The sequence below is a fragment of the Manis javanica genome, chromosome 1, assembly GCF_040802235.1.
Source record: "Manis javanica isolate MJ-LG chromosome 1, MJ_LKY, whole genome shotgun sequence".
NCBI classification, from domain to species: Eukaryota; Metazoa; Chordata; class Mammalia; order Pholidota; family Manidae; genus Manis; species Manis javanica.
In genome coordinates this window covers 167040129-167050625 of record NC_133156.1, presented here as the reverse complement: position 1 = coordinate 167050625, position 10497 = coordinate 167040129, and the positions used below count along the sequence as shown (strand labels likewise).

Sequence of the window (10497 nt, the reverse complement as noted above, 5' to 3'; positions counted from 1 at the left end):
AAAGAAAAAACTGAAGGAACAAAATTGCAGCAGAATCACAGAATCACAGAACCCAAGAATGGACTAACAGTTACCAAAGGGAAAGGGACTGGGTGGGAAGGAAGAGATCAGGGGGGGGGAAAAAGAAAGGGGGCATTATGATTAGCTCCTGTGTTGCACAAAAAAAGATATACAGTACTTTATTACTGCCCCTAAGGAACAGAGTATCAATTCTAAAAACTCTCTGAAGCTACTTTTTTCTTTTTTGGAAAGCAACTTTTATAATATACTGAAAGAAATCCACAAACCTCTGAATGTTCATCTCTTTCATCTATAAGTCTTTTGAGATGAAATGCCATATTTTTCAAGAGTGGTTCTAGTTCCTCCTGAGACATATCAGTCTCTTCCATCCACTGAAGATTAAACACATTGTCCTGATTATTGATGACCTTTAGGAAGGCAAACCAATTAAACAATTAAAAAATGGCTAATACTTCAAAACTGGTTTCATTTTAGTACAATATTTGTTGAGAAATATAATATTCATATTTATGTATTCATATTTATATTATAAAATTCATACTTATATATTAAAGTATGAAAAGTATTTTTAAGAATGGAAAAGCTATATAAGTAAAATACTTATTTCTTTCCATTTCTCACCATGATTCTAATATTTTCCTTTAACACTCATAATAAACAGAAAGAATAACACTTTCAAGAATGGTGGCAAATTTCATAACTTGCAATATTTAGCATTTATTCAAAATAAAATACAAACCACAAAGCTAGCATAAACAAACATATATGTATGTGCATATATATACACACATACATAAACCAATACCAACAAAACTGTATTTTATAGAGTACTAATATGCTTACTGGTGACAACAATATTACAGACAAGAAAGCTGGGCTCTGTGAATGTTAACTATGAGAAAAGATGATAGATGGAATACAAAGTCATTTAGATAACATTTTTAAACACTACCACTGACTTTCACCATTTAAAAATTTGTTCCTCTCCCTTTTCAGTTCTTTTTCTACTTAACATGGGAAATCTCATATGCTCTAGTTCTAAAGTCTTGTTAAGCATGCAAGATTAAAAGCCTATCACTGGATAGAGGCGGAAATGGCAGCTTTTAAAATCCATCTTAACTTTAAGATGAATTATCTTAACTTTAATTATTTGACATTGCACAGTATGTCCTAGATTTAAGTTTTATATGGATACTACAAATCACTAAGGAATTTATTATTCAAGTAATATTTTCAACAAAAATTATGCTGACTATTCATTCAAAAGAAAAGCACTGAAGAACATAATACTAAGGTTATCTTACCTTACCTCACTTTAGTTTTGAATTACAGGAAGTGATCCACTTTCTGCTGCTTCCATTTACTACATTACTCACTCTGTGCTAACAAAGACATACACTTCATCAAATTAACACTTTGTGCCTATGTCCCTACCACAGTACATCTGTAGTTAAGCACTGTGCCATATATAAGATAATTCAGTTAAGAAACTATTTCTGACAAGAAGAAAACAATATGCCTAAAAGCAGAGTTCATCAGTATTTGACCTTCATGTGTTCATGCTTATTCTTTGAGTATTTTGGGACATATTCAAATACACCACAGGCTTCATAAAAAGTACATAAAATTGTATGCAGGTTATATTACCTCTTGAATATGTGCAGCAACTGCTGCTTTTGTGTCAAAATTTAAGCTTTGAATTCTTCCAATAAATTCTTCTTTTTTCTGACACTAAAAGAAATGAATAAAACCATCATTCACACTTAACAGGTAAAGTCATTGATATGCTTTAACTAAAACTCATCAGGTCAAAAAGCCTAGCTATGTTTTGAACAGTACAATGAGGGTTTGTTTTACTTTGTATTTAAATGGTCTCTAATATACTTACCTAATAAAAAGATAAGAATGCAGAAATATTTATTTAAAAAGCAAGTCACTGAAAATCCATACTATTTTTATGCTGGCAAGTTCTAAAGTGGGAAACCATTACACAACCTATCTGAGGTCAATGCAGTATTATTATTATGCTAACGTTACAAACAGAAGTAAAGAATCAAGAACTTGTTTCAGGGAGAGTGGGTTACTGCCAAAAAACACAGTGAGTCACTGGCAGAATTCGGAATACAGCCCAAATGTTCAGTCTTTGGCTATCATCAAACAACACATCCTTTCTTCTTGGAAAAAAATTCAAGCAATTTTTATTTCAAGTTTATAATTCATTCTCACATCTTCATCCTATCAATCTTAATAAAAGACCTACTTCTGAGGCCCAGTTCAACATTTATAAGGTAATACAACAAATGTTTAATTTGTTTCTACCATTACATAAAGTTACCAGGGGCAAAATTTAAGAATGCATATATATATAAGTAAATATATATCAAGCAGAATAAAGGCAGTATTCTTTATTGTGTAACTTTTAGAAAGCTTTAAAAAAATAAAAAATATTACAATGCAAATGTAATCCCTTTCTTTGCAGTCAGTATTGAATAAAGATTTAACATGCATCTTAATCTCTGCCTCCTGTCCGCATCTCTTCCACTGCAATCCAACTGCTAGTATAACTGTATTCTTACAGTTACCAAATGAGAAGTGCATACAAAGTAGACAGCATTGCCTTGTCTAGCTTAGCTGCATCTCCTGAGCCAATTTCTGAACTACTAGTGAAGACAATATACTCAAAAAAGAAAAACTGGCTCTCTGATCAAGAAATTTAGCAAGGTTCTGATTTATACTCTACACATCACATCAAATCATAACATTCTGTTTCTATTGCCACACAATTCAGCTTAATCAAACACATTCCCTCCCATCAGTGCAAAAAGTTCTATATCTATGTTGTAAAAACACAATTATTAGGATGATATAATAATATTTAAAATTAAGTTACTAGGAATGTACATTTCCCAGCTGTGACTAGAAAGTCAGAAGTTTGGGGGAAATGGGGATGAAAATCATGGATTTTTAAAACAAGAATATTTTTGTCCGGTAAATTATATTTGACAGGCCTAATGAAAATAATTAAGAATGACTTTCTGATAGTACATTTGTAGCATACATAAAAACTAACTTTTTAGGTATGATAACCCCAATTTTTAAATTTAATGCTTCCAAAAATGTTGACCTATGCATAGTTTCTGAGCCAATGAGCATATAAAATGGCATGGTTAAGACTGAATCATTGAAGGGTCCTCCAATTCAACTGTCATATCTTTGACTTCAGTTTAAACCAAACACATATAACTTCCCTTTTCTAAGTCCCATAGCCATTGTTTCTTTACTTAAACTATCTTTAGGAGCTCAACCTCTAACACAGTATCAACACAAATCAGTAAGAATTCTTCCTTTACCCTTAAAATACCTACAATTTCTACTAAACTTCATCTTTATTCAAACTGTAAATGTTTTAAATGTTGTAAAAATTCTGAAAATGCTTTATAAATAGGTTTTCTTCAAGAATACAGAATGAAGTTTATAGGATCTTGAAGGATAGAAAAAAGAAAGACTATTAAAAGATGGAAAAGAGAATGAGAGAAGATTCAAACTTTGAAGTTAAATCATCAGACCATGTTTTATACCAGTGTTGTCACATACTGTAATTACTAGCTACATGTGGTTACTGAGTTTTAAAATGTAGCTAGTGCTACATTTCTGAGAAATTGAATTTTAATTTTATTTGACTGTAGTTAATTTTAATTTAAATAGCTACATGTTCAGTGGCTATTGTACAAACAAGCCTAGCTCAAGAGCATAAAAAAGTCTGATGTTAAAAAAAGACATAAAAGTAGTTTCACTTTCAGCTATAAAGACTCTGGTGAAGACTGAATAATCATCAGCAAATTTTTTCCACTTAAAAGTAAGCTCTATTTTGCCTGTATATAAAGCTCTTCAAGGGTTATGAGCACTAAAGTTACTTCTAATTATTACAGTAACGGATTCCTAAGCCTGCAAAATACCATGATATTCCAAGAATATGATATGGACACTGGAATAACAGGAAAAGAACAGAAAAGTTATTTGGGTGGCAAGGTGTGGGAAGGAGAATTGCATTAACCCTAAAATTGACTTTTTTCCAGCAGAAAGTTTAAGTTCTTAATACATTATTCCTCAGATTCCTCATATTCAGTGCTTTCACTTCTTAAAGGAAGAAGACAGGCTTATGTGGAAAAATTACACTAAAATAGAGGAAGGAATACCCAAAACAAGATACTGAAAATAATAAAGCAAGGAATACATTATAGTGCTTTCAATAATAAAAACACCAATCACTAAATCATAGTTCTATCTAAGTAACACCAAAAATAAGCCACAATAAAAGAAATATAGGGAAACTAAAATTCTCTCCTTAAAAGATGGGTATTACAAAAAAAACCCAGAAAATAATAAATGTTGGAGAGGATGTGGAGAAATTGGAACCCTTGTGTATTGGTGGGAATGTGAAGTGGTACAGATACTATGGAAAACAGTAGCAGTTGCTAAAAAAATTACAAACAGAACTACCATATGATACAGTAGTTCTCCTTCTGAATACATAGCAAAAGAATAGAAAGCAGGAGCTTGTGCTATTTGTGCACCCATGTTCATAGCAGTGTTATTCACAGTAGCCAAAAAACAGAAGCAACCCAAGTGTCCATCAATGAATGGAGAAACAAAATGTGGTATATATGTACAATGGAATACTATTTACTCTTGAAAAGGAAATTATGACACATTTCACAAATTGAGTGAATCTTAAAGAGATTATACTAAGTGTCCATCTATAAAAGGACAGATAGTATAGGACTCTACTTATGTGAGGCCCTAGAGCAGTCAAATTCATAGAGACAGAAAGTGGAATGGTGGCTGTTAAAGGCTGGGAGCAAAAGGGATGGGGAGTTACTATTCAGTAGGTATAGAATTTCAGTTTTGGAAAAAAAGAAAGTTCCCTTACACAAGCAGACTTAAGAAAATATTCCTTCTGTGTACCAATATATCTTGCATTATGGTAATTATTAGCGTGTACTGTTTATTGTTTGGTCTGTCTCTAAAATTTAAACTCCCTGAGATTTGTATTTTAAAAAAAAATCCCTGTTCCTGTTCCTAACTACAGCATCTGGTACATAGTGTACATTTGGGGGAAAAAAAAACCCAAATCATTAACATTTTAAAAATACAGAATGAAAAAATAACAGTATTTTTTTCAGAATTGGATCCTTCCTTTCTTCCTTACTTCTTGGTAGATCTGACATTTTGGCACAACAGATGCGTCTCAAGGACTTTCAAGTGAAAAAAAAAATTCTGCCATGACTGCAAATACATAAGATATATACTATGACTGGTTTACATCATTTCACATCAAAGACGAAGGTCTGACAACCCTGCCACCTCCTCATTTCTATAAAAACTCTGAATGATGCTGACACAGGTTAAGATTAGAATGATGGTCTCTTTGAGTCTTTGCTTTGTTTTTTACAACTGGTAAAATCTATCCTTCTATGAAAAATGAACTTCCTTGTATTTATTCTTTCTTTATTTTCAAATGCGTTTGCTACTTTGGGTCCTAGGCATCTTCCAAACATAGTGCTACAAATTACTCTTCACTGACTCCACTCATACTTCCCAAGAGTCACACTTTCACGTGGCTGATACATTTCATTTAGTGGCTCTTTAAACTATTCTCAAGTTTAGGAAAAAAATTATAAAGCTAATAAACTCCTTCCGTCAACCTTAAAACCTACCTTCACACTGCCCTGCTCTCTCAAAACATCTTAAAATTGCCTTTATTTTCTAGGTTACTTTATTTACGTCACACCAATGCATATTTAATTATTCTTTTACACAATTTCCCACTTTGTGCCTTCTCTTAAACCTTAATATACCCAAATATTCTTCTTCCTTTCTCCAATGACGATTTGAAATAACAACTACCTAACAAGCCCTTCCCTGCTAAGTGAGTCTAAAGTACAGGTAATCATCACCAGCTAATAAATTAATAGAAAAATTTAAGAATACTTTAACATCACTAGAAAATCTTCTTGTTTTAATTACATGCAGACACTAATGGAAACTATTTTAGAAAGTGGGCTCCTTACAAGAGTACGTCTATGCACATGTAGTTCTGTGCATTAATAAAAAGGAATGTATATATCTGACATTATAATTGATGATTTCTAGAATGGCTATTAAGTAATTTTAAGAAAAATTTGCCCATTACATAGAGGTGCTCTATTTCAATAGTAAAGTAAAATGAAGGAAGTTGTTTTAAAACGTATGTATCAATAGTCATTCAAATGTCAAAAATTATTTGTAAATTTCTTTAGGAAATCACCGATATATTGGTATACAATATATTAGTACACAGAAGGAATATTTTCTTAAGTCTAGAAGAAACTAGAAGAGACTTCTGGTTTACATAGGTTAACCTACCTAAAGCTTTAGCTTATTAGAAAAAGAATGTTATTTTCATGCCATCCTTTTCATTTTCCAGCATCTGGGACACTATTATGTGAGTTATAGAAAATGATAGGGTAGGGGGGAAGCAGTTAAGATTTCATAATCTTTCTTTGTTACTCTTAGAGATGGTAATAACATTGGTTTCCTTAATATTGAACCTTTCCCTAAAGTGTTCATAAAAAAGTCCTTGGTTCTGCTTTATTCACTGTTAATTTTACCAACCAGCAATAACAACCACATAGTAACCAGAAATAACAACCAAATTTATGCCATCACTGTGTTGCCTAAATTTACATAACATTCATCAACAGAGTATTTTTAAAGCAAATAGAGTACAGAAAGGATGTAAATAATTAACGGCTGTGTTTATAACTCAAGAGTTGGTGGCCAAATAAGAAGAGCAATAAATATAAATACTATATCCAACTTCATATTTAGTCAATTATGAAGTAAACACCTATACATTACATATCATGAAGCTTTAATAACATAAAAATACATAGTCCTGTAGTCAGCTCTAAAAGTCAATACTCTTGAATATATGACTTCTGGCATATGTAATAAAAAATCATTAGTGGCCACATTATTTATTTGTTTACAAATGACTTTATTCCACAAAGAACAAAGATAGTTTAAAGTAACATTGTAATCACTCATCCAAATAACGGCAAATTAAAGGAAAATCAACATAGTATAATAGGTTTTGAAGTCAGACCAGAAGTGAATCTCAACTCTTTGGCCTGCTAGCAATATAACTTAAACCCAAAGGGGCCCCTTGGCTTGTCAGGATAGCCCCAGTGACACATGCACATGGAGTTCCACTGTAATTGCTGAGAGAACCCTTCTTGACTCTCACAAGTGACTTAATTTTGATAACTTAAATATCACCCTATCTAAATATCAGTCTCCTTATCTGAAAAATATGAGAAAACCTATGTAAGGTATTATATCTGACACAAAGTAGGCATTCAATAAATCACAGTTTCTATTATTATAATCATTGACCAAAAAGGGCGATATAATTATAACTCAGACTCCTAAATTAGTTTTCATAATTCTGACTCTTTTTAATTGTTAATTCTGCTTCCTTTCTATAATACAAATACATCTGTTTAAATCATAAGGATTATGTTTTGGGGGAGGTTTTTAAGGGTACTTCTACGGAAATTTGAAAAACTTGGGGCCATTAGAAGCCTCAGAATAAAAAAAAACAAAGATTTTAAATGCTATGACTATCTGATAATATAAAGTTTGAAATTAGATAACAAAACAAGTATTTTTCTCCAAATTCTCCTTGGGAGGTTATACAGCTATTTAAAACTTTCTAACAGACTGAAAACCAATGGCCTATCTGTAAGTCTTTTAGAAACCAGAGCCTGAAAAAACATATAAGAAAGTTATTTAAATGAAAATATGAAGAAATATTTTAACTTGCCTGAACTGCACAACCCAGTAAAAGTAAAAGCAACTTTTTAACTTCTTCTGTGCCTTGTTCTGAAATAAAAACAATTACTAAGTACAACATTTTACTTCACTTCAACACTCTTCCTTAGTATTGGCAGAATCACTTCTAGAAGTAAGAGTCATAATTTGACCAAAGGATTAGGTCTGAAAGTACAGTGAAGAATTTTAAAAAGCAGCTCTGAATGTGCACAACGAAGTAACAGCAGAAGACATGGGCAAGGATCTCAGTTTTTTAAAGGGCTGCAGTATAGATAAAATAGAATGCCAGGCTCTGTGCAAAAAAGTATGGTCACTATAAATCCACTACTTTTCCATAAATTATACCACACGAGCATACCAAATGAAGAGCTGCTTATATAGGGATATGTCACAAAGCCAAAATGGTTCCTAACAGGTCTGGCTTTTTTTAGGTCTATTAGTGTTTTCTTTCTAAAACATATCTTATATACAGATTTATCTATCTATAAAATTTACATGGCTTTCCACTGTGTAGATTCATGAGGACAAAAACCTCAAAAGCAGTGAGTTACAAGGACACTGGTAAAATAAATAATGCTGGAAAAAGTTAATGATCTGTAATAGAACTAGAGAGTTCATTCACTGTCCAACAGCATTCATATCAGATTTTTCTTAGAACATTCAGCTGATAAAATAAGTCACTTCTTTGGCCCAAAATTTTACCACAGGGCAATAATTAAACAACATTCCTCTATAAAAGATCAAGATAAAGTCAAAATCTTTTTAAATGAAACGACCTACCTTCTTAGCCACACTGAACCATCCTAATCACCCTTCCCCAAATAAATTTTTTTTTCATTTTCTAAAATTTCTTTTGGTTTTATTTTTGTTTGTTTGACTGAGGGTGGGGGTGAGGTTTGGGGAAAATATACTTGATTTGGGTTACACGTAGCTTGTAGGAAGAGTAAGTCCTTTGTTGAAACTCTGTGGTTACTGCTAATTTCTCCAACTGTTCAAAATGAAAACTCTGAACATGTCACATTTAAAATCTGGTAAAGGGCAGAAAAGTCTCAAAAAAGTAAATTAAATGATCCAAGAAACTGCTTCTTAGCTTTCCATGCAGAAGAAGTTTAATATAAATTACAACCTATCAGGCAGTAAAACTTTAGATTCAGACAAATGTGGCAATGGTAGAGAGTATATATACACACAGCAACCTAGAAATTACTTCAAAATCACTTTTCTAAGGTTGTAACTACATTATCTTCTATTTTTGTTTATTATGAGACACTAAAAATCATCACAAAAAAGTATCAATTTGGTAGTAAAAAAGAAACTCTGGACTTAATGTATAATGTGTATCTGATCCCATATACAACTTACAAATATTCTAGGTTTATTTTCTCTCTATAAAACAGATTATCACCTCCAACTTTCCCTATAAAGTCATAAAAGACCTAGTGTGTTAATGTAAATAAACAAGATCTTGGTAAGCATACAGTATTGCATAAAGAGAGGACTCTATTATCACATTATACTAATTTTAATACTTACCAGAAAAGGGATTTTTGCCAATGACTAAGACATTTGGCAATGACATCATGATCAACTGCTGCAAAGTCTCCTGTAAAAAAAGATACCCAAAGGTTGTTATATGGGTAATACTGATTAGGTAATGACTCAGTAAGCCACACTTTTCTTAACTTTTGTGCACTTCTCTGTAGGTATGCTATACTGCAATTTAAAAGCTTAAAAAAAAATAAATGTGAAAAAAGATATCCGAGGTCTTAAGTCTTTTGTACCTTTAAGTTAATGTATTAAATAACTAAGATGATAATATCAGATAGACTACAGTAATTATATATCAATTGCCCACAAAATAAAAGTGTCCAAGTAGAAGTGGTCTAATATTTATAATTTGGAAATCTAAGTTTTAGGTGTTAAACAATTAAATAACATTCTTCAATATAAGTTCAATCATGTGTACTCTCTTTTTGTTACTTCTCTCTGAGGGAACTAAAAATGTCAACTGATATTAAAATTAAGAAAGCTAAAATAAATAAAATTAAGAAAGCTACTTTATTTGAAACTCTATCTTATGATCATTTCATGCAAGTGAGCTCTTCCTCAGTGAATTTTTTTTTCTCCTCTATCTACAACAGATGTTTTATCTTTTTTTGACTTCTGTCAAATTTTTAGACAAGAATATATGCACAATTTGATGTCAGGATGATTCAGAAAGAATTGAACACTTTCAAATTACTCATTTTAGGTAATACATCAAGTACATACCTTCTGTTTATGCTACCTTTCCTTTGAGGAAATAAAGGAACACATGGTGTCTGTCATTACAACCATTACAATGATTTGCTACAAAGGATCTGGGATAAATTAGGCTATAGATGACACTGATTCTTTGCAAGATTACAGAAATAACTGTAAGGGTCTTTACAATCTAGCTTCTAATACATCATAACTAGTTACTGAGGAATGAGTTTTTGAAAGTATTCAATTCTTTCTAAATCATTCTTAATACTATGATGAGGAAGCATAATAACCATGAAAAGTTAATTTGTGTTGTTTTTTGAAAGATGTGTAATTCTAGATCCACTAAAGCATTTT

At 31.6% G+C, this 10497-nt stretch overlaps 1 protein-coding gene across 1 annotated transcript in view; it reads right to left on the bottom strand.

Moving 5' to 3' along the window:
- LOC108401295 (girdin-like) overlaps window positions 1-10497 on the bottom strand; it is a 95626-nt gene that overhangs the window by 63958 nt on the left and 21171 nt on the right. The window contains 4 exon segments of the mRNA XM_073240992.1: window positions 288-428; window positions 1669-1752; window positions 7889-7947; window positions 9430-9499. Coding sequence (XP_073097093.1) covers window positions 288-428; window positions 1669-1752; window positions 7889-7947; window positions 9430-9499 — 354 coding nt within the window.